This window comes from Chenopodium quinoa, unplaced genomic scaffold, assembly GCF_001683475.1.
Source record: "Chenopodium quinoa cultivar QQ74 unplaced genomic scaffold, ASM168347v1, whole genome shotgun sequence".
Classification (NCBI taxonomy): domain Eukaryota; kingdom Viridiplantae; phylum Streptophyta; class Magnoliopsida; order Caryophyllales; family Amaranthaceae; genus Chenopodium; species Chenopodium quinoa.
The window spans coordinates 5275859-5299882 of NW_018744304.1; the positions used below are offsets into that span (position 1 = coordinate 5275859).

Below are 24024 nucleotides of genomic sequence, written 5' to 3' on the forward strand. Positions count from 1 at the left end.
AACAAATTACTCGTCTGTGAAGTATTTTTCTCCAAAATCATACTACAATTGCAAAAAATTGAACAAAAATTAGGTTTCACACATAAAATCGCACTATAATTGTCATCGCAAGAATATGAACAAAATTACTTACTCTTTGGTAACATTTTGCTCTGATTTTCCAGTTTTATCTTCCATGTTCTTCTCTAAAGCGTTTTTTTGCAAAATCACTCTACAATCACAAGGAAAAGAACCAAAATTATGCTTCATACAAAAATTGTACTAAAATCGTAATCAAATGAACAAAATTACTTACTCTTTATCAAAATGCTGCTGCGATTGTTTAATTTCATCTCGAATATCAGACATTTGAAGTAATTATGAAGTGTTTTGAAGCAATTTTGCAATAATTTGAAGAGAATTTCGTTCCGATTCGACGGTGTTGATGAGAGAGAAATTCTACAAAAATGAAGAAGATGGTTTTTAGAGAGAGAATAATTTGATATGGATAGTTTTTTTTTTTTACTGTGGTTAGTGGGGGTAGTTACTGTAGTTTGTGGGGGTAGGGGAAAAACGCAAAACGCTGCGTTTTGTAGGGGGTGTAGGTTATGGTACCTACACTAGGGTCTAGTGTATACTAATTACCTCTTAGGAGACTCAATGGGCTTACGCTTTGAGCGCTGGAATGCTAGATGTTGGTGGGCTTCATTGTGTCTTTTGTTTATGCTGGGCTTATATTCTTGTATCATGAGAGTTGTGGCGATTACTTATTACAGGGTATCCATTTATCCAAGGTATATTAACGACCCACCATATATGCTAACTTAAGGCCTATTTCGATTTATTGAAAACAACTGAGTTGAACTGAACTAAATTGATTGGGACTGAACTGAATTGAACTGAAATGAATTATATACGAGAGAAAGAAATTATGAAGTAAAGTTAACTGAATTAATCGAAGTTGAACTGAACTAAAATTAAGTTGAACAGAACAGACCTTTAGAATTAAATCTCGTTTATTATTTACAGAATATTATTTATGACTCTCTACATATAATCAAGACATAAGTAATGGGTATGCATCATATTGCCGGTAAGTTCACCCAATCGTTAAAATACTTGTTATTTAGCCAACATATTATGAACACCTAAATCCTTTTTTTTTCTTTCTTTTGTACATGAAAAAACAATCATCTTTTAGTTTGTTTTACTATAAAAGCTACATCAACTTTTTGGTGCAGCAGGGGTTACTCGAGTTATTTTGTTAGAAGTTATTCGAGGTATTCAGTCGGGGCTTATTCGAGTTACTCGATCATGGGTTACTTGAGGAGTTCGGACATGGGTTACTCGAGAGGTTCACTCAGTCAAGGGTTACTTGAGGGGTTACTCGATTAGGGGTTACTAAATCATGGGTTACTGTAGTTACCTTGGTTAGGGGTTATTTAAGGAGTCCGGTTAGAGATTGTTCGAGTAATCGTTAAGGGGTTGCTTAAGGAGTTCGGTCAAGGTTACTTGAGGGTTCAATTAGGGGTTACTTAAGGGGTTACTCGATCAAGGTTACTCGAGGGGTTCGGCCTGGTTATGGATTACTCGAGGGGTTACTCGGTCAAGAGTAACTCAAGTAACCCCTGGCCGAGTAATGTAACTTGAGTAACCCTAGCAACTCGAGTAACCCCAACAACTCGAGTAACCCATGACCAAGTAGCTCAATTAACCGTGTCGCACGGTACAATATCGCACACAAAAAATTGTGTAAAAGCTTATGAATTACATTTGAAATTAGTTATCATGAAAAAAATATAGGAGTTATTCCCCATTTCCTCTTATGCAACTTTTAGGAATTATCTTGACATAATTTGGTTGAAAATCTTTATTTTCCATAAATTTTTAATTTCTTTATTTTAGTTTTTTACTCCCTCCGTCTCCAAATCTTCGACCCTTTTGGGTTGATTTTGCGGTTATTAAGAAACTTTATTACCCGAGTAAAAAAGAAATAAAAATATATTGGAAAGATAAATTTACATGGGTTTTATAAAAGAGTAGAGAGATAAAGTATTAAAAATACATGGAAAAACAAAATTTTATATTGGGAAGCTAATTTTGCACAAATATTGTTGTAAATTGGTGGACATTTTAATGCAAATGGGTCGATTATTTGGGACTAAAATTAGACCAAAAGGGTTGAAATTTTGGAGATAGAGGGAGTATTTTTTTTTTTTGAAAGTTACACAATGACAAAGAAATCCATCTTTCTATCAAGATTAAGACGTATGGAGTACAATTTATTTGAACTACGGGGTAATAAAGTAGGAAAATGTATGGTGCATCTAAGAGGTTTATTTGTTGATGACTGTTCATTTTATATCATAACAAGATAACATAATCTGCAACACCGTTAGCTTTTTTCTTGTATGTATTAAGGACTTAAGGTCAACATAATCTCCAAGTATAAGTGGTGTATTGACCACACGTAGTCAAGCCGTTGCTATCCTGAGGTAAAAGGTGGAGTATTTATGTATGTATTATCAAAAAATTTCCTACTTTAATAATAGAGTTGTAGCTTTCTATATATGGTCATTCTCAACTTCTCATGATCATCAGCATTCAGCACAAACTTTATGTTGAATTCATCACTTAGACAAGCTTTGATTGGGTTTTCTACTGAATAATTTGAATAATTTGTGTTATTTTCTATTGAAAGACACTAAAATGGAATTTGTTATACAATGAATGAACAATAAATAAGCATGATAATTTTTTGGGCCCATACTTTTTCTAAAAATTGTATGATAACCTGGCCCATTTCATGCAATCTTTGCATGATTTATAAAATTGCATCATGTCAACCGAAAAATTTCCCACTTTATGAGGTTACCAATTTACGGTGAATTGAGGACCTAGAACGATTATTTTTTCCTTTGAATTATTTTGGTTTTATTTTTGTGAAAGACCTTCAAACTTTATTCATGAGAATGACAACATTTTATTCAAGACGGTGGATGTCTTACTTTTTTTTTTTTTTTTTTTTTTGAGAGAGAGGATGTCTTACATTTAATCATAGGTAGAAATAGAAAAAATAAATGCTTTTTTATGGCACATTCAAGTGTTTATTTTATTTTATTATTATTATTTTTTAAATAATAAATGAGTAAAAGAGTAACCTTACACTTCTAGTTATTCCCTCTTCCTTCAAAAAAAAAACCTAGTTTTTCCCAATGTCTCTATTTTTTGGTCCCATTGCAAATAAATAGGTCAAATTTCAAAAATTTTAACCATAAATTCTCATTAATCAATAAAGATAATATAGTCGTATGGGGTCTTGTTAGATTTGTCTCGTTGTATATTTTATTAATATCAAGTTTTTATAATCTTTACCCGTATGAAATTGGAGTTATATACGTTTTAAGAGGAATCTTCGAGATCGTGAAAAGTAAAAAAGAGCAAATAAATAGGGACAAATGGAATATATAGGAATAACCCTTAAAAATATTATTAATTAAAAATATGATCACAATTTAAGAAAAAGATTTAAAATTAATAAACCTAACAAAAAATCTAATCAATAAAAATAATGTTATTTTTTAAGTGATGAAAACAAGGTCAAATATAGCTTACAATTACTTGAGATAAGAGTTTAGAGCAGTTGACTAGCTCTATGACTTTCAGAAGGTTAGACCTAAGGTCATAAGGTCAACTCTCATGGTCTCACCTAACTTATTATAGTATACTTGTAGGACAGATTTCCCTAAAATCTCCACTCTAAGGAATTGGCCTTAATAATTATTAGTCCATATCTTGTATCATGGTAGTTTGGTTTAAGCCCCCAATATTCTAGGCAAGTCATAAGATTAACCTAATAGTATTGATTATAATACTTCCTTCTAAATGTATAATATGATTATGTGTAGAGATGACAATTTAGCAGGTCAGATACAACTACCCAATATCCAATGAAGCCAACTACACCCATACTAATTGTTGTACCAATACTGATTGCTTTAATTAACTAAAACAAGTACGGTATAAAGTCCACCAAAAATTATACCCATTTGTCATTCCTAATTTATCGTGCCGATTGATATGTAGATCGATGCTATTCTTAATAAGAATAATTTTTTTTTTTTTTTGTTTTTTATAACATAATAAGAATAAATCTATAATATTGTATAAGTCTTGCTAAGAAAGACCACCATTACTCGGAGATGCGCAACATATCCTAATCAATTTTGTTGATTTAAGGAGCCCACCACCTACCACATTAGTTGATTATTATTCATTTCAATGGTGTAGTTCCTTTCACCAATCCTAATCCTAGAATGAAGCCCAAATTTCTAAACTTAACAAAAGTACAAATAGGCCAAATTTTTATAGTTGTATAGGTATTTATAAATCGGCCTACACCAGAAAAGATACCTTAGCCTTTGTTTACTTCTTTATTTGGAATCTTTGATGTGATTGGATACCTTATCATCTACATTCTATACCCTACTTCCTACTAAATTATCTTAGCCTTACAATGCATATACCTCCATAATCAAGATGACAATATGAGAGAAGTTGTACCTCATAACATCTATCATGTCCGCTTTAATTTTGGGAAAATTCCAAAACTATCTTATGACAGTTTTATTTTATTTATTAAGAATTTTTTTTTAGTATAGTTAAATAAAACTTGTAAACCATATGCCACAAGCCTACAACCATATACTATACTTTGATCTAAGAGTGAGAGATAGCTCAAGTGGTAAGAGCTCCCCTTCCAGTCCTAGGTGATCCTGGGATCGATTCTCATCACTCGCCTTACTTAGCTTGTATATGAACTTAAGGAATATGCTTGAGCAGTTGAGCACAATTGTTTTAAACAAGTGAATGATAAAAGGTTAAAAACTTGGTCCCTTCAATTTGATTTAAATACAAGATTTTTTACTCACCTCTAAATTGTACATGAATAAATCGATTATATTTATTTATTATACAAAGTATATGTTGGGGACCTACCTATGTATTAAGTTATAAATAGTTAATAAAAATGTTTCTCAAAAAATAAAACTAAAAAAAGTTTATAAAATGAGGAGATTAGAGGAGAAAATATTAAACCTGCCATGTCCACTCTTGAAGACCATGCTTATCATTATCACCTGCTATATCAAAGCAATTCAAGTTTCCTGAGTAATTGTAGTAAATGTTGGCAGCTCCATATAACTTGGCAAATGTATCATTCCCTAATAATGGGTTGTCGATTGCTTTACAAATCTGCAATGTCAAGAAATTAGAAAGCATGCCAAAATAATACCAAGTTTAAAATAAGGGAAAAAGAAAATTAATTATGCAACAAACATGTCATGTTGGTTAAAAAAACATAACATATGGTTCGAACTAGAGTTGTTAAGTTCAAATAGAGTCTTAACGAAATATTACTTGTTTAACAGGAAATTCAGGTAAGGGGTTGAGAAAGTTAGAGGGAGTAGGATAGTCCGTCATAGCAGTATAAATATAAGCCGTGCTCAACCAACTCTCAATTTCATCCGCAGAAATAGTAATGTTCCTGTATATAATCAAAATTATTAATTAAATAGTCAATTTTCTCAATATATTATTTTGTCGTAAATTTTAATGTTTCTTCAAATTCATCTTACTTGCAAATGTTGAATGAAGACCTAAGCTTTTCCAACCCTCCGTTTTGCTTCGCGGTTTCTTCAATTTGTGTCCATGATTCTTTGATCACTTCATAACAATTTTCACTTTCACTCTGAAAGTTATGCAAGAATAATGTTACTTATAGTTACTAATCAAAGCAAAATCTAATTAGCATACTAATTAATTATTATTCTAGCCTTTCTGTTCTTATAAATATAAAAAAGAAAATGAATTATTCTAGATTCTCATATAAGTAAAAAAAAAAAAAATACAAAATTCCATATATAATGCAAGATTCCTCACAAATTTAAGCATACTTTTTTAGAAGAATAATTCTACCAAATGATTAGCCAATTGAATGCTTTTGACGTATGGGTCCAATGGGACCATTGTACCAATAGATTCATGTCAAATGTTTTTGTTTTTGTCTTTATTAGGCGGCTTTCACTAACTTGATGTAATTACCATTTTCTCGTATCGTATAATAATAATATAAAAATATCAAACAATAATAATTGTAATGTACTAATATTGCTTGGTGATTGATTCTATCATTTGAGACGGAAGATTCCTTAGTTTGTATCATTATGTGTGCATTTGTGAAGCAAATGTTGATTTATATAATTTTCTCTCTATTATTTCCTTTCACCATTGTTAACGTGACTTATTTTATGACTATCGACATAAATGACAACAATCATATTCTATTGTATAAATTTGTGGTATCATATTATTTTCTTTAATCATTCGTAAGGATATGAGTTAGGTTGGTCCATTGCTAGGAATTAACTTAGTTAATTACTTTATAAAACTTGTATGCTTACATACACTTTATTTTTTTATTGTTACCTAACCATATATCTAGCTATTTTTAAATATCATTTCAAATTATATGCTATACATATTACCTAAACCATGTATGTGGTAATTTAAAAATAGCACGTAATGTTATATAATTTGTCAGTTGACGAATCAATACCAATACATAAATGAATATTATATGGAGAATATAAGACAAGTATAACATTGAAATTTGGAGATGCACTTCTAAGTAATAAGGAGTAATTAATAAAATAATTAGAAGTTATTATATATAGAAAAGGAGAAACCCTGAAATCTTGAGTAACAATGTTGTTGAAGCTGAAAGGAGAAGTGAGGTTTCCAAAATTGAGGATTGGAGAAGAAGAAGCCAATGCTCCAATTGCTACATGTGGGTACTTCAGTCTAAACCAAGCAGCTAGCACTGCAATTAACAACATGACAGAAATTATATTCTTTGAAACCAGAAATTATATTCTTGAATTTATCACAATTTTCAATAATAACTACTCCTTAACTATATTCCTAGATAGTAACAACAACCAGAGGAATAGAGTGTCAAATTACTAACAAACTAACAAAGAAAAAAAAAAAACCTTTCTCTTTCACACATTTTTCCTATTAATTTCAATTTTTTTTATAAATTATAATAAATGATATAATATGAATGTTTTAAAAGTATATAAGGGTCTATTCACTTCAACTTAATTTCAATTCAGCTAAGCTTCAATCAGTTCATCTTAGTTCAGTAAATGTAAACAGACTCTAAGTCCAAACGTTGTATTATTATATAAAAAAAAAAACAGAGGAAGCATTAAGTACTAACTATCTTTCAAGATTAACTATACATAAGTTTTACAGATATAAATTAGAGTTAGTTATTGAGTTAGAATTTAAAATAATAAGCAAGCATGCATTAATATAAATGTATTTTAAACGAACAAAAACAGTACGGAGTATATCGATATGAGATAAGAAATTTAACAAATTAAAGTCGTTAAGTGGTAAGATAAGATGAAAGGATGGACGAAAATAGTTGGATCTAAAAAAAAAAAAAAAAAAGATGTGATTAAAAAAAGAAACATACTTCCTCCATAAGATCCTCCAAAGACTACTACAGGAGACTCAGAAGCAGTGAGATTGTTTTTAAGGTCAAGTATAAGAGTTGCATAATCAGCCAATGCTTGAGTTGAGCTAAGATAGCCTTGTGTAGTTGCATTTTTATACGCAACCTCTTTGTCTCCTCCATATGGTATTGATTTTCCATAGTATCTATGCTACAACCACACCAATAATATATCATTATGATTTTTCATCGATTCAAACTTCATTTCTTTTATCATTTTCTTAAGTTCGCCAGCACATATTGATTATTATTAAAATTTTAATAAATTTTAATTAATAAAATCTATAAAAAATTATTGAATTAAGACAAATTTAGTAACATTTATATAATACGGTGTATATAATAGTTACGTCTTTATATATTTAGTAAAAAAATATTATCAAGTTATATAATCAAAGAAAGCTAGATTAAATAAATGGGTTAATGATTTTATAAAAATAGATGAATACTTCTACAAAATATTAATAATTACTAGTTATACATGTATTTATCAAGCAAACCTTGAAATATAACCACACAAATTGGAAAAAAAAAAAATAGTTATTACATACTAATCTCATCTTCAAGTCATATTTATTTCCTTTCCGAATTCTTGTTTATATTTTACAACTTTACACTTAAAATTTTCTTATATGGAAGAAACATATCATTTATGTTATTAAGACACAATTTTTTATGTACACCTGGATGTATCTATAACATTTGGTTATGTAGATTTTATTTCAAAAGATCCTCACTAACTCCGTAAATCCGTAATAGCGTAAAAAAATATATAGGAAGAAGATTATGTACCTCAATGAAAACAAGAAGAGCATTAAAATGGGGAGCATTCTCATACATAAAACCAGTATTATGCGCAAACCATTCGATATCTCCTTCATTACCCATATAAACAAATATTGGGGCATTCTTTTTAGCTCCACCCCAATATTTTTCATTGATCAAATACCTCTGTTGAAAAGTCTGATAACTTTGTGGATTAAAGTTGAAATGATCAAGTATTTGTGTAAAATACCTTGTTTCATAAGGCTTTGCTTCATCATTAATGTTTGTAATTTGAGCTAGCTGCTCGGGTCGAACGATCGAGGAGGGAAACCTAGGACTAAACTTGGCTAATGCAGGGGAGGATAACAAGAAAAGAAACAGAACAATGCATTGAAAACCCATGAATATGATTAGTATTATAAAATAAACACAAAATAAATTTGAAGGTTTAATTAAGTTATTGGGTTATTTTGTGTGATAAGAAATTAGGTAGAATGAAGAGTTTTGGAGTTGAGTAGAAGAAGAGTAGTAGGAAACTAATTAAAGATCTTTTCTTGAATTTATGTGATTTTATTTAGGAATTGGGAAACACAAAAATTTTAACAAATTATAAGATGAAATTTTTTCTGGGAAATGGTGCCGTTTTTTGTGCAAGAATTATAAGTATTTTATACCGGAGATTCTGGCAGTAGACTAAAATTACCAATTTGGCAACATGGATTTGGCTGGTGTGTTTGTTTTGTGGGACATGTCACCTATGAGTTGAATCTTCTGTATTGTGCCACTCTATCTTATTGGTCAATATTATCGTTTTTAAGGATCATTTTACGGATAATTATTTTTTTAAATTACGACTTTTTCTTGAAATGTGATAAATTTGTATAAAATTAATATTAGGGAAATTTGCAAATTACCACCCACAAAATATGCCTATTTTGACATAACCACCCAAAAAAAAAAAAATTTAAAATACCACCCACTAATTTAAAAAAACACTCAGATGACCACCCATTTAGCAATTCCGGTGGAATTTCCGTCAGTGGGCCCCACTTTTTTATTTTTTATTTTTTTCCTTTTTTTTCTGGCTCTCTCACTCTCTCTCCCCGATTTCACTCTTCTTCTTCCTACCTTCTTCATACACTACAAAACCCCATATGACTATATTTTTCCTTACGTATAAATCACAAAACACGGTCAAAGGAAAGTGTGTAAATAGTGCTAAAGTCAAAACGTGTCAACTATAAAAACAGAAATAGTATTTTTTTTTATTGTAATTGGTAGTTTCTTACAATATTTTTATTTATTTTAATAATTAGTTTTCCACAAAAAATTGCTTTTAAAAGATAGTTTCTGACAAAAAGTCTTTTAACTTTCAATAATAAAAAGTATATAACTTGGGATTATTTCCCCTAGCATCCTAATGGCTACGGAGTAATACATTAATTTTCCAACCAATTTTTAGAAATAATTTAATTTGCTCATAATTCCTTCTTGTACCTAGTTTTTTTTTTTTTTTTTTTTTTTTTTTTTTTTTTTTTTTTTTTTTTTTTGAAATGAAATATAGATACGTAAGTAGGTTGGATAAATTTGTACTATTTCAGTTTTTTTTTTATGAAATTAAGGGCCTGTTCATTTTAGCTTAATTTCAGTTCAGTTCAGTTTAGCTACTAATTTCCTTCTCTCTTAAAATATTCATTTCAGTTCTATTCAGTTCAGTTCAGTTCTATTCAATTCAGCTCAACTTTTCAATCAGTTCAGTTCATCTCTTAATTTCTTTCTCTCAGAAAATATTCATTTCACTTCTATTCAGTTCAGTTCAGTTCAGCTCAACTTTTCAATCAGTTCATTTCAGCTTCTAATTTCCTTCTCTCATAAAATATTCATTTCAATTCTATTCAGTTCAGTTCAGCTCAACTTTTCAATCAGTTCAGTTCAGCTCAGTTAAGTAATTATGAACATGCCCTAAATATAGATTTGTAAGTAGGATATAAACTTGCAACTTTATTGGGGTTTTAATTTTTTTCATATAATTAGAAAATTCACGTATGAAAAGTCTAGATGCATGAATATATAATACTTCATAACTTTCTAGTAGTGCATGAATTTATAATACTTCATAACTTTCTAGTTTCTACTACTCTATTGCGTTAAAACGTCATTCTTTAACCTACTTGGAAAAAATTATCTAATTAAGTGAATTGTATGAAAACATCCTCCTTGACTGTGTCAAGATAGACAAAGTCATTACCTGCTAAGTGAAGAAGTTCATTACATTAATTAACTGCTCTTATTGAAAAACTAAACTATATTAGAGAAGAACGTTTCATGATTAACGACCAATTCTACGTATTTACATACGTCTTTGAACCATATCATAGCTTCCCAAATCTCAACTATAAAAAGGGATCATTTAGCATGCAAATATCACAACTTGAATTTGTAATAAATCTTCACATATATTAAGTGTAATATACCAATTTCATAAGAATATTAGAGATGGAAGCTCGTCATTTTCTTGCCTGCCTTATTTTCTTTGCCATGTCTTCCTACATGGCCTACGCGACAGATCCTACTCAACTACAAGATTTCTGTGTTGCGGTTAATAATCCAAACAAAGAACGTATGTTTTTTGTCCCAATAGATCCCAAATGATTTGAATAATTGTTATTTTCATCATTTAGTACTTTATTTTTCAAATTGATATTAACGGTTTTAACTAATTTGCAGTGTTTGTGAATGGATTATTCTGCAAGAATCCAATGGATGCCAAACCTGAGGATTTCTTTTTCGATGGACTAGACAAGCCAGGATTCACTGGCAACATGTTACGTTCCAATGTCACACTAGTCTCCGCGTTACAGCTTCCAGGGCTCAACACCCTCGGCATATCTTTGGCTAGGATTGACTACGCGCCCTATGGCCTAAACCCTCCTCACACTCATCCACGCGCAAGTGAAATCCTTACCGTTATGGAAGGAACCCTATACGTTGGTTTCGTAACCTCCAACCTTGCAAACGGCGATAACAAGTTGTTCGCTAAGGTGCTTAACAAAGGTGATGTTTTCGTTTTTCCACAAGGCCTCATTCATTTCCAATTTAATGCTGGAAAAACTCCTGCTGTTGCTATTGCCGGATTAAGCAGCCAAAACCCTGGTACGGTCACTATTGCTAAGGCCGTGTTCGGGGCTGAGCCACCTATCTCCGTCGATGTTCTAAGCAAGGCCTTCCAGCTAGATGAATACATGGTAAAGAAGCTCCAATCACAATTTTGGATGAGCACCTAATTCTTCCACGACTTTGGAGTTTGAACTAATTATACAAATTGTTTATGTGGTGTTTGATATGTAGAACACTACAATATATATTTATTTTTTTGCTTATATTTTGATTTGAATAATAACCAAGTGATCGATATGGGCTTGGTTCGTCAACGTTGATTGACATTATGTTATAAATACATCCTACTATGCATGGGATATTATTTTATTTCCTTACTTTTACTTGTTACAAAATTGAATTATTATGGAAAAGTTTAATCATTTACTACTTTTGGTCCTAAAATGAGTGATGAACGCATATATATAATTTAGAGTACTTATACAGAATAGTAAACATGCATTAGTGTATCGAGGTAAAAAAAAAAAATGTCTTAATATAGTAGGAGAGTTATGGAGCTTTTAAAAATTGTTAGAATATGAAACACTTCATATTCTGTGATTATTATTTGTGTAATTATGTAGAGAGACTCTTCATTATACTTGTATATTTGCTATTTATATGGAAGCAATGACATAACATCTCTAAAGGAGATTTACACATTTCTACATGGTATCACAGCCACTAGGAACATTAGGATTTTTTTTCTCCTCAATTTCCTAATACCCTGTTCCTGGGAATCTCACCGTAGCCCCTCCTCTGCCTCCCACCATGGTTGACGGTAATAATGATACTCCACCTCCCCCTCCTCCCCCCTCTTCCCCAGCCTTCCACCCGGCCTATGCTGTCTCCAACATCAAGAATCTCATGCCTATCACCCTTGATCAAGAGGAAAGCCAATATGCCACATGGGTGGAGCTCTTCCGAATTCATGCTTGTGCATTCAACGTTTTGGATCACATAGACACTACCGTCGATCGTCCATCTGACATTGATGACTTCACATGGAAACGTTTGGATGCCATTGTTAAACAATGGATATATGGGACCATTTCAAAGGACCTTGTCAACACAATCATGAAACCCGGCGCCACCGCGCTCGTACTTTGGAAACGTTTGGAGGAACTTTTCTATGATAATAAGCACACTCGTGCTGTCTATTTGGAGGAGCAATTTAACACCATTCGTCTTGAGAATTTCGCGAACATGTCGGAATACACAAGGCAGATCAAGCTTTTGGCGGATCAACTAAGCAACGTCGGCAATCCCGTATCGGAGAGCAAGATGATTTTGCAATTGATCACTGGTTTGCCTAAAGGGGAGTATGACACCGTCGCCGCCATGATACAACAAACTGACCCCCTACCAAGCTTTAACTCAGCCCGCTCACGTTTTCTTTTGGAAGAAACACGAAAATCAAAGCAGGAAGAACATTCCCAGCACGCCTTGGTGGCGCAATCTCCCACCGGCAACTCTTCGGCTTCACCGCAAACCACCATCGAACCACAGAGGACCTCCGGCGGCCGTGGCGGTGGGTCCAACAGCCGCGGCCGAGGTCGTGGGAACCTTCGTGGGGGTAAGATCCGTGGTGGCAGTGTGCGTGGCAAGCCCCAAAGTGCCACACAACACCAACAGCAACACGGGTTCAACCAGCCGCCCAATCCCACATGGGCCAATCAGCAACAAGCCCAACCTCATCAGCAGTGGGCCGGCCCAGTTCAGGGAGGATGGGCATCTCCCCCTTGCCCATATCCCACACAGCCTACTGCGTTTTTCCAGAGACCTCAAGGCTCAATTTTGGGCCCTCGACCGGCCCAACAGGCCTACTTTGCTCCAGTCCAGCAGCAGCAAGGGTATGGACCTCTTATGTATCCCACCGAATTGGGTAAAGCATACAGTTCTATGAGCCTGCAACCTCCTAATGACGGGTGGTATATGTATACGGGAGCTACTTCTCACCTCACTCACAATGCTGGTAATCTTCCTCAACTGTTTAGTTTGAGCACTCCTCAGTTTATTTTAGTTGGTAATGGCAAACGCATTCCTATTCAGGGCTACGGCCACACCTCAACACCACCACCTCAAACCCCTTTTCAACTCAAAAATGTCTTATATGCTCCTAATATTATTAAGAACCTTATTTCTGTTAGGAAATTTACATGTGACAATTCCGTATCTATTGAGTTTTACCCTTTTGGTTTTTCTGTGAAGGACCTTCATTCGGGGACGGTTCTAGCGAGGTGCAATAGTGTAGGGGACCTTTATCCTTTCTCTTCGTCTTCCGCTGCAAGAGAACATGACCATATTTCATTTACTGCTATTTCTCCTTCAACCTGGCACAATAGACTTGGACATCCAGGAGCACCAGTTTTTAATTTTCTTAGGAACAACAATTTTATAAATTGTAATAAGGGCAACAATGCCCATTTTTGCTACTCTTGTCCCTTGGGAAAACTTGCTAGACTTCCTTTTTCAGTCTTCTTTGAGTGAAACTTTTTCTCCCTTTGATCTAATTCATGCTGATCTATGGACTTCTCCTATTGCTAGCAAATTGGGACATAAATATTACTTGGTGTTTCTAGATGATTTTTCTCATTTTCTTTGGATTTATCCAATCAAATATAAATCACAAGTCTACTCTATCTTCCTTCAGTTTAGAGCATATATACACACCCAATTTGAAAAGCATGTTAAAACGTTTCAATCGGATAATGGCCGTGAGTTCAATAATTCCCCCTTCCTTAACTTTTGTGCGGACAATGGCATGTCCTTTCGATTTTCTTGCCCTCATACATCCTCTCAAAATGGTAAGGCCGAGAGAATTATTCGCACAATCAACAACATGGCACGCACTATGCTCTTTCATGCATCTCTTCCACCATCATTTTGGGTATATGCTGTCCACATGGTGGCTTATGTCTTGAATATTCTTCCAACCTCTACCCTTGGCAACAAAACTCCAACCGAAATTCTATATCGTCGAACCCCTTCTTATGCTCATCTACGCACTTTCGGTTGTCTTTGTTACCCAAACTTGTCCGCTCGGCACCCCACAAATTGGCTCCCCGCTCCATTCCATGTGTGTTTTTGGGATACCCTAGCGACTATAGAGGCTATCTTTGTTTTGACCTTTCTTCTAACAAAACAATTATTTCAAGGCATGTAACATTTCAAGAACACATAATTCCCTTCTCTGACATTAAGAAGTTCCAAAATTTGGATTATGATTTCTTAAAAGAGGATACTCTCAACATCCCTCCTCTTCTCCTTGCTGATCCAACCTTTTCGGCCCAGCAAACTCCACAACCGGCCCAACATCACAGCCCGCCCCACTTTCCTGCTGCACCCGGGCAGAATAGCCCACGGGCTGACCGTGGGTCAGTGCAGCCTGACACGGCCAGCACGCGGGCTACCCATGCCGCAGGCCCAACCCCCCCGTCCAGCCCAAATCCCACTGGCCCAAACCAAACTCCTTCTTCTCCAATATCTCACTTTCTCTAGACCCGACATTGCCTATGCCGTGCAACAAATCTGTTTGTTTATGCATGCTCCCCGGGAACCTCACTTCAATGCGTTGAAGCGCATTATTCGGTACATTCAGGGTAATCTTGATCTTGGTCTTCATCTATATCGCTCTGCACCTTCTGGTTTGATCTCCTACACTGACGCCGATTGGGGCGGTTGTCCGGATACTCGCAGATCTACTTCTGGATACTGCGTATATTTAGGAGATAATCTTATTCCATGGTCTGCTAAACGACAAGCTACATTGTCAAAATCTAGTGCAGAAGCGGAATATCGAGGCGTCGCTAATGTAGTAGCCGAGACTTGTTGGCTCCGGAATCTACTTCTGGAGCTCCATTGCCCTCTACGACGTGCAACCTTGGTTTATTGTGATAATGTGTCCGCCGTATACTTGTCTTGTAATCCCGTTCAGCACCAGCGCACCAAACACATCGAAATGGATATTCATTTCGTACGCGAGAAGGTGGCTATGGGTCATATTCGGGTTCTCCATGTCCCGTCTTCCTATCAGTATGCGGACATTTTCACTAAAGGTTTACCTCGGCAAATTTTTCTTGACTTCAGATCCAGTCTCAGCGTACGGCCTCCTCCCGCTTCGACTGCGGGGGTGTGTTAGAATATGAAACACTTCATATTCTGTGATTATTATTTGTGTAATTATGTAGAGAGACTCTTCATTATACTTGTATATTTGCTATTTATATTGAAGCAATGACATGTCTCAAGGAGATTTACACATTTCTACAAAAATAAAATAAGAAGAGTTCAAGTAGTGGATAAGAAATAGAGCATAATTCCCAAATTAAATAACAAATACATTCAAAGTCCAAGTCTTAACATCTGTGATTGGGCGTCAATGTTGATTTGGAGATTTTGTGGAAGACATTCGATCTGTTTTTTTTTTTTTTTTTTTTTGGGTTGCAAAACTTTCTTTTCACTTGTTGACTTCTTGTTCCTAATGTTAAATTGTTAATTAATTAGATACTTCTTCCGTTCCATAATATACGACACGTTTCTTTTATCGCATTTGTCAATGTAAAAGTTTAATAAAAAATCACTACTAGAAAACAGGTAAATTGCGACGGAAATTTTTCGTCGGAAACACCCTACACTACAACAAAACAGGCAAATAGCGGCGGACTAGTTGCGACGAACACTTTATTCCATCGGAAAAGTGAAAATTTCCGACGGATTTTTATTCCGTCGAATATTCCGACGAAGTCAATAATTCTGTCGGAAATTTTCGACGGAATATAAATCTGTCGAAATATCTGTGCTTTCCGACGAATTTTTCCGTCGGAACTTACATTTTCCGACAGATAATTATTCCGTCGGAAATTTTCGACGAATTTTCGACGGAATATAATTTTTTTATATTTTAAAAAAAAGACCCTTAAGAAAACCCTAAATCCTACTCTTCCGCCCCTTCTCCCTTTGTCTTTCCTCTTTCCCCTTCTCTCTCCTCTCTCCTCTCCTTCTCTATTCGTTCTCTGCTCTCTCCTCTTCTTTCTTCTTCTCTTTCCTCTTCGTTCTCCATCCCCGTTCTCCTTCTCCTTTCGTTCTCCGATCCTTCCCCCTTCTTTATCCTCTTCTTTCCCCTCTTTATCTCCCACCACCACCGCCAACTCTAACCAACGTCGCACCACCAGCACCGACATTAACAACAACACCAACATCAACAACAACACCAACATCGACTACGAATCAACAACAATTTCCTCCAATTTCGCCCTTTCTCTCTCCTCATGAAGAAAACAAATAAAGGTTTTTAGGCCAATTCGACCACAAAAACTCTAGATCTAGAGTTTTTGTGGTCGAATTTGGCCTCCTAAACCCAATTTCAAGGTTTTATTATGTCGAATTAAGGTATGTGTAATTTATTTTGATTTTTTTTTGTTGTTTTATCAGATTTTTTTTGAATTTTGGTGTTTGAATTTTGGGGGTTAGGTCGGGATTCTATTTTTTTTTTAATTTTTGGGTTGTGGTTGGCTTGTTTCGGTGGCGGTAGTGGCGGTTTTAGGTGGGTGGTTGATTGTAGTTCGGCAGAAGTGGTGGTTTTAGGTGGGTTTCGGCGGCAGTGGTAGTTTTAGGTGGGTGGTGGTTAGGGTTATAGATCTTGGTTTATTTGGGTGGTAAATTTGTATTTAGGTGGGTTAGGGTTAGGTGGGTAGGGGTTATGGTATAGGTTTTGGTGGTTGGGTAGTGGGTGGTGGTGCCGGCTGGTGGTGCGATTTAGGTGGGTGGTGGTGCAGGCTGGTGGTGCGATATAGGTGGGGGTGGGAGACAGTTTTTTTTTGTTTTTTAAAAAAGCATTTTCCGACGGAATTTCCGTCGAAGATTTCCGGCGGAATACAGTTCGTCGGAAATTTCCGACGGACTTTCCCGACCGTGGAATTCACTTCCGGCGGACAGAATTTCGTCGGAAAACACGTTTCCGACAGAAATTCCGTCGGAAAAGGCCCTTTTTCCGACAAGATGTATTGCGACAACCAGTTCCGACAAAAATTACGTCGGAAATCAGTTTTCCGCCGGAAAACAAGGTGTTTCCGATGGGGATTTTCCGTCGTAATTCGCCTGTTTTCTTGTAGTGCTATTTTCCGTCGGAAAACCCATTTCCAACGGAAATTCCGTCGCAACCGGTTGTCGCAATAGTTGTTGTCGGAGAATCACCCTTTTCCGACGGAATATCCGTCGGAAGCACTTTTTCCGACGGAATTCAGTCCGTTGGAAGTGATTTATGGCCCGGCAAAGTCCGTCGGAAAATTCCGACAAACTGAATTCCGTCGTGAATTTCCGACGGAATTTCTGTCGGAAATTGCTTTTAAAGAAACAAAAAATAAGCACACCGCCACCCCGTACCACCGCAAGCCGTCATCCCACACCACCTACCCCCACCTCACACAACCAGCCAAACCCTTACGAGACCCACACCCAACCCCACCAATCGTATCACTAGCCCACACCAGAACCCCTACCCACCAACCACCTAACCAGATCTATCACCCCACCACCCACCTAAATCACCACCGCCACAACCACCTATCTAGCCAGATCTACCCATCTACAACCACCACCGCCACAGCCACCTACCTAACTAGATCTACCACCCCACCACCCACCTCAATCACCACCGCCACCACCGAAAAACATCACAACCTAGAAATTAACAAAAAAATAAAGAAAAAAAATTAAAATCCCAACCCAAGCCCCTAAACACGATCTCCAACAGCCACCACCCACAACCACCATAAATTGTAAAAAAAAAATCCGATAAAACAACAAGATAACATCAAAATTGAAAAAAATAGATACATACCTTAATTCAACCACACATAACTTCGAAAGTGGGTTTAAGAGGTCAAATTCGACCATGAAAACTATAGATCTAGAGTTTTCATGGTCGAATTTGACCTAAAAACCTTTGATTTCATCAGCATGAGAAGAGAGAGAAAGGGCGAAATAAGATAACCCCTAACCTTTGTTTTTGTTATTATCGGTGATTACTTGTTAAGGTCGGTGTTAATGTTGCCGTGGTGGTGGTAAAAGAGGGGAAAGTAGAGAAGATAAAGAGAGGAGAACGAGAGGAAAGAGAAACAAAGGAGAACGAGAGAAAAGGCGAACGAGAGAGGAGGAGAGGAGATACAGAGAGAAGGACATAGAGGGAGAAGAAGAGAGAGGAGAACGAGAGGAGAGAGAATAGGAAAGACATAAAGAGGCGGATGCTTTTAGGATTTTTTTGGAGGTAAATGTGTTTTATTTTTTACAAATTATAGTAAAAATTCGTTTGGCTATTTCATTTGCCTTTTGAACCTTCAAAATAATGCAATCTTTAAACTTCATCCATACCAGTTGATCTCTTGTATATTACAAATTATAGTAATGTCCAAATAAAGGAGTTGGCTTTTAAGGGAATGAATTTGGTTTCAATTGAGTGTTGCTTTTAAGGGAATGAATTTGGTTTCAATTTGGCATTATATTGGTGAGTTTTCTATTTAAGAAAATACAGAGTATTAAAACTTTCTGATAGAGAATATCCATAGAATATTCTCATTCTAGGTTTAGGATATATTTTGTATAAGATTATCTTTGATATCTGTACATATCTTATAGTTACCTAATATGATTAGGTTTCTCATTGTAACCCTATAAATATTGATCAATGGAAATCACTCTAATCAAGGAGTTTACATTATCTGACATGGTATCACAGTTTAGGTTAGATCTTGGGATCATATACAAAAATTCGCACCCTGCCGGTGGGTTAGAAAATTAAACCCACCGGCAGGATATACAAAGTTTTTTATGCTTCCGCAAACACACATATAGATTTTTTTTCTTTTCTCAAAGTTTTTTTAGAATCTTTATGTAACCTTGCGCCTCCTACCAACAATAGCAATCGCGAAAGCCTCCTCCATCGTTGTTGGCAATCGCATACACTACCGCCTCCCACTACTGGCAGTAACCACATCTGCCAACCTACTCTATGTGTCGCACTCTATTTCCACCTCCCCATGACCAACAATGATTCTTACATTGCCTCATTGGTTTTTTTTAACACATAATCACATAGATTTTGTTTTGGTGGTGGTATATCACAATAAGGTCAACTTTTGCACATCTCTTTTGCTATCAAGTTAGCTCCTTTTATTGTTGCAGCACTTGGAATCTTTGTGGAGTATTAATTCTTGCTACCTGGTTTCTCTTTTGAGAATTGATTAATTTCAAGCGGTGGGATTTAATCTTTTCTTGCGCAATTTTATTTGTTTTTCTTCAACTGTGATTTCACGTAGTAGTGTAGTGTCTTCTCCCCGGTGATGGTCTGATCCCTTAGCTTCTTCTTCTCTGGATCTGCAACTTAGCCCAAGTATATGCGTGACTCCTCTCCTTCGGCCTAAAAGCGCATATCTCTACTATACGTAGGTCGATCCAGTCTGAGCATCCGATTTTCACCCGCTCCGACTGCGGGGGTGTGATAAAGAATATCCATAGAATATTCTCATCCTAGGTTTAGGATATATTTTGTATAAGATTATCTTTGATATCCGTACATATCTTATAGTTACTTAATATGATTAGGTTTCTCATTGTAACCCTATAAATATTGATCAATGGAAATCACTCTAATCAAGGAGTTTACATTATCTGACACTTTCCTTATCTAATTGCTTTGAATATTGTAAAAAACAATCCCTTTTGCATGCCCCCGGTTTACAATAATTTTATTGTACATCGAACATTTTGCGAGAAGTGACCCTTTTTCGTATAAAAGTGACCCTTTTTCTTCTACAAAAGTAACCATTTTTTTCACAAAAGTGACCCTTTTGTTTCACAAAAGTGACCCCTTTTATTCACAAAAGTGACCATTTTTTTTCACAAAAGTGACCCATTTTTTTCACAAAAGTGACCCCTTTTATTCACAAAAGTGATCCTTTTTTTTTTTCCACAAAAGTGACCCCTTTTATTCACAAAAGTGACCCTTTTTTATTCACAAAAGTGACTTTTTTTTTTTACAAAAGTGACATTTTTTTCAACAAAAGTGACATTTTTTTCAACAAAAGTGACCCTTTTTTACTCTTTTTATTTCACAAAAGTGACCCTTTTATTTTCACAAAACTTAATACACGATAGATCTCCCTCATTTATTTGAAGCTAGATTACTAGTCTTCTTCATTCCACAATTTACAAGTAAAAATGTATAGAAAAACAACGAAAGTAATGCAATTAAAAATTGAAATCAAAATTCAACAATAGCAAAACCATATAAATCATATTGATATACCGTAAAGTAATTCAAAAAACATATTTGCATGTGATGGATTTGTACTAATCTTCTTCATTGATACGTTTGGAACTTCATAATCAAAAGAAAAATGCAAAAAATTAAAATTAGGAATCGAAAAGTAGAGTATAACCTAGAAAATTGAGAGGATTTGTAATGGTGAAAAATTAATCCCAAAAGAGAAAGAAAATGGGAACAAAAAAGAGAAATTGAGAGCAGAAGAGAGAGAAAGTTGGGTGAGAAATAAAGAGGAAAGAGAATGGAGAGTGAAATTGAAGAACAAAGGAGATAGAAAAAAACAAAATTAAAAGAAATTAAAGGGAGGTAACAAATCTCCTACTGAAATCATCACTATCGCTTGAAGGCAGGAGGCAAAATAAATGCAGGAAAAATAAGAGAGGTAATGGCTACAATATCGCCATTCAATAACTATTATTGTAAACCGGCTTTTTTTGAACTTTTGTGTTTAAAAAAATTATGAATCTAATTTAAGCAGTTATATGTAGCCATAATTTTACTTTATTGTAGGTCGTGTTGGTAATAATAAGTCATAATACATAATCAAGGTTAAACCAAACTTGGGGTTAGGTTTAAAGATGTCGTGTTTGGACCGTGTTTGCATTTGGGGTGAGAGTGGTGGTGATCGAGTAGGAGAAATGAGAGTGTTACCTCGTAGAGGTGGAGGTGTGTAAGATACGTTTGTGTTGCGACTAGAGGGTGAAATGGTGCTTGCGGCTGGGCTGTGGTGTGTGGTGTGATAGCATGCCAGCACTAGGGGGCTGTATGGAGAGCCAGCAAATGCTGGGCTCTGGTGGGCAGTGTTGCTCGCTGTCTGGGCTGTCGGCCTGCCAATGTGCGCTTGGCCTAGCCTTGGCAACATTTCTTGGGGCAATGGCATTCCAGCATGCGATGGGTCTGCCTACTTGGGTAATGGGCTCCGCAGGTGGGTTGCGGCTGCCTAGAGGGTGTGTGTGGCGTAAGGGGAGAGCAAGGAGTGTGCAAAAATTGTTGATTTTGGATCAATGGCGATGGGTCATCGTTGCCCAAAAAAATATAATCCGAGTGTTTAAAAGCTAAAATAGTTCGACAAGGAAGGGTATGCTCATCCATAAACTTGCAACTTTAATGAGTTTTTTTTTGTTTTTTTTTTTCTTTTTTTTTCTTTTTTTCTTCATACAATTAGAAAATTCACCTATGAAAAGTCTAGACTAGATGCATGCATGAATAATATAAAACTTTCTAGTTTCTACTACTACTCAATTGCATGACAACATCATTCTTTAACCTACTTGGAAAAAGTTAATTTAATGTAGCAAATTGTATGAAATCATCCTCCTTGACTGTGTCAAGATAGACAGAGTCATTACCTGCTAAGTGAGGAAGTTCATTACATTAATAAACTGCTCTTGTTGAAAAACTAAACTATATTAGAGAAGAACGTTTCATGATTAACGACTAATTCTACTTCGTACGTACTTACGTATGTCTTTGAACCATATTCTAGCTTCCCTAACCTCATCAACTATATATAGGGATCATTTAGCATGCAAAGATCACAACTTGAATTCGAAATAAACATTCACATATATTAAGCTTAATAAGAAAAAAAAGAAGATGGAAGCTCATCAATTTCTTGCTTGCCTTATGTTCTTTGCCATGTCTTCCTACGTGGCCTACGCGACAGATCCTACTCAACTACAAGATTTCTGTGTTGCGGTTAATAATCCAAACAAAGAACGTATGTTTTTTGTCCCAATAGATCCCAAATGATTTGAATAATTGTTATTTTCATCATTTAGTACTTTATTTTTCAAATTGATATTAACGGTTTTAACTAATTTGCAGTGTTTGTGAATGGATTGTTTTGCAAGAATCCAATGGATGCCAAACCCGAGGATTTCTTTTTCGATGGACTAGACAAGCCAGGATTCACTGGCAACATGCTACGTTCCAATGTCACACTAGTCTCCGCGTTACAACTTCCAGGGCTCAACACCCTCGGCATATCTTTGGCTAGGATAGACTATGCGCCCTATGGCCTAAACCCTCCTCATACTCATCCACGCGCAAGTGAAATCCTTACCGTTATGGAAGGAACCCTCTACGTTGGTTTCGTAACCTCCAACCTTGCAAACGGCGATAACAAGTTGTTCGCTAAGGTGCTTAACAAAGGAGATGTTTTCGTTTTTCCACAAGGCCTCATTCATTTCCAATTTAATGCTGGAAAAACTCCTGCTGTTGCTATTGCCGGATTAAGCAGCCAAAACCCTGGCACGGTCACTACTGCTAAGGCCGTGTTCGGGGCTGAGCCACCTATCTCCGTCGATGTTCTAAGCAAGGCCTTCCAGCTAGATGAATACATGGTAAAGAAGCTCCAATCACAATTTTGGATGAGCACATAATTCTTCCACGACTTTGGAGTTTGAACTAATTATACAAATTGTTTGTGTGGTGTTTGATATGTAGAACACTACAATATATATTTATTTTTTGCTTATATTTTGATTTGAATAATAACCAAGTGATCGATATGGGCTTGGTTCGTCAACGTTGATTGACGTCATGTTATAAATATATCCTACTATGCATGGGATATTATTTTATTTCCTTATTTTTACTTGTTACAAAATTAAATTATTATGGAAAAGTTTTATCATTTACTACTTCGGTCCTAAAATGTGTGATGAACGCACATATATAGTTTAGAGTATTTATACGGAATAGTAGACATGCATTACTGTATCAAGGTTAAAAAAAAATGTCTTAACATAGTAGGAGCTTTTAAAAATAAAATAAGAAGAGTCAATGTTCAACATTTCAACTAACATTACAGCGTACATTTGTGGATTTGGGCAAGTAATAACTAAAAAATCATGGTGAATTACAAATGATCGAAGAGTTCAAGTAGTGGATAAGAGATGGAGCATAATTCCCAAATTAAGTAATAAATTCATTCAAAGTCCAAGTCCTAATGTAGGGAATAAATTTCAAGCGTTAATCCCCTAGCTTGAACCCCACTGTGATCATACACTAAAGTACGGTGGCGTCTAAAGGGAAAGAAGATAGAGCAAAAGAGTCGCCAACAAGTTTTAGGAACTTGTAAACCATTCACAGGGTAAAGGTTACACCCCTTAACGATCCAAGAGATCGTCAACTCCATAAGGTCTAGAACCAAATAAGGGTTCGGGGATGAAGGTACAAATCCAACCTAAAAGAGATTGAACCTGCCCTAATAATA

At 35.4% G+C, this 24024-nt stretch overlaps 2 protein-coding genes and 2 pseudogenes across 2 annotated transcripts in view; 3 read left to right on the plus strand and 1 right to left on the minus strand.

Moving 5' to 3' along the window:
- LOC110695687 (lysosomal Pro-X carboxypeptidase-like) overlaps positions 1-9436 on the minus strand; it is a 98056-nt gene extending 88620 nt beyond the window's left edge. The window contains exons 1-6 of the mRNA XM_021872921.1: positions 8354-9436; positions 7523-7712; positions 6726-6859; positions 5616-5728; positions 5398-5524; positions 5077-5232 (exon numbers count right to left, since the gene is read on the minus strand). Of these exons, the coding sequence (XP_021728613.1) occupies positions 5077-5232; positions 5398-5524; positions 5616-5728; positions 6726-6859; positions 7523-7712; positions 8354-8728 (1095 nt within the window). The 5' untranslated portion in view covers positions 8729-9436. The remainder of the gene's footprint in view (positions 1-5076; positions 5233-5397; positions 5525-5615; positions 5729-6725; positions 6860-7522; positions 7713-8353) is intronic.
- A 1300-nt stretch (positions 9437-10736) lies between these two features.
- LOC110695692 lies at positions 10737-11865 on the plus strand (annotated as a pseudogene).
- A 388-nt stretch (positions 11866-12253) lies between these two features.
- On the plus strand, positions 12254-13972 carry LOC110695839. The gene has a single exon (XM_021873064.1). The coding sequence runs from the start codon at positions 12254-12256 to the stop codon at positions 13970-13972; it is 1719 nt and encodes a 572-aa protein (XP_021728756.1).
- Positions 13973-22323: 8351 nt separating this feature from the next.
- Positions 22324-23358, plus strand: LOC110695694 (annotated as a pseudogene).
- The last annotated feature ends 666 nt before the right edge of the window (positions 23359-24024 follow it).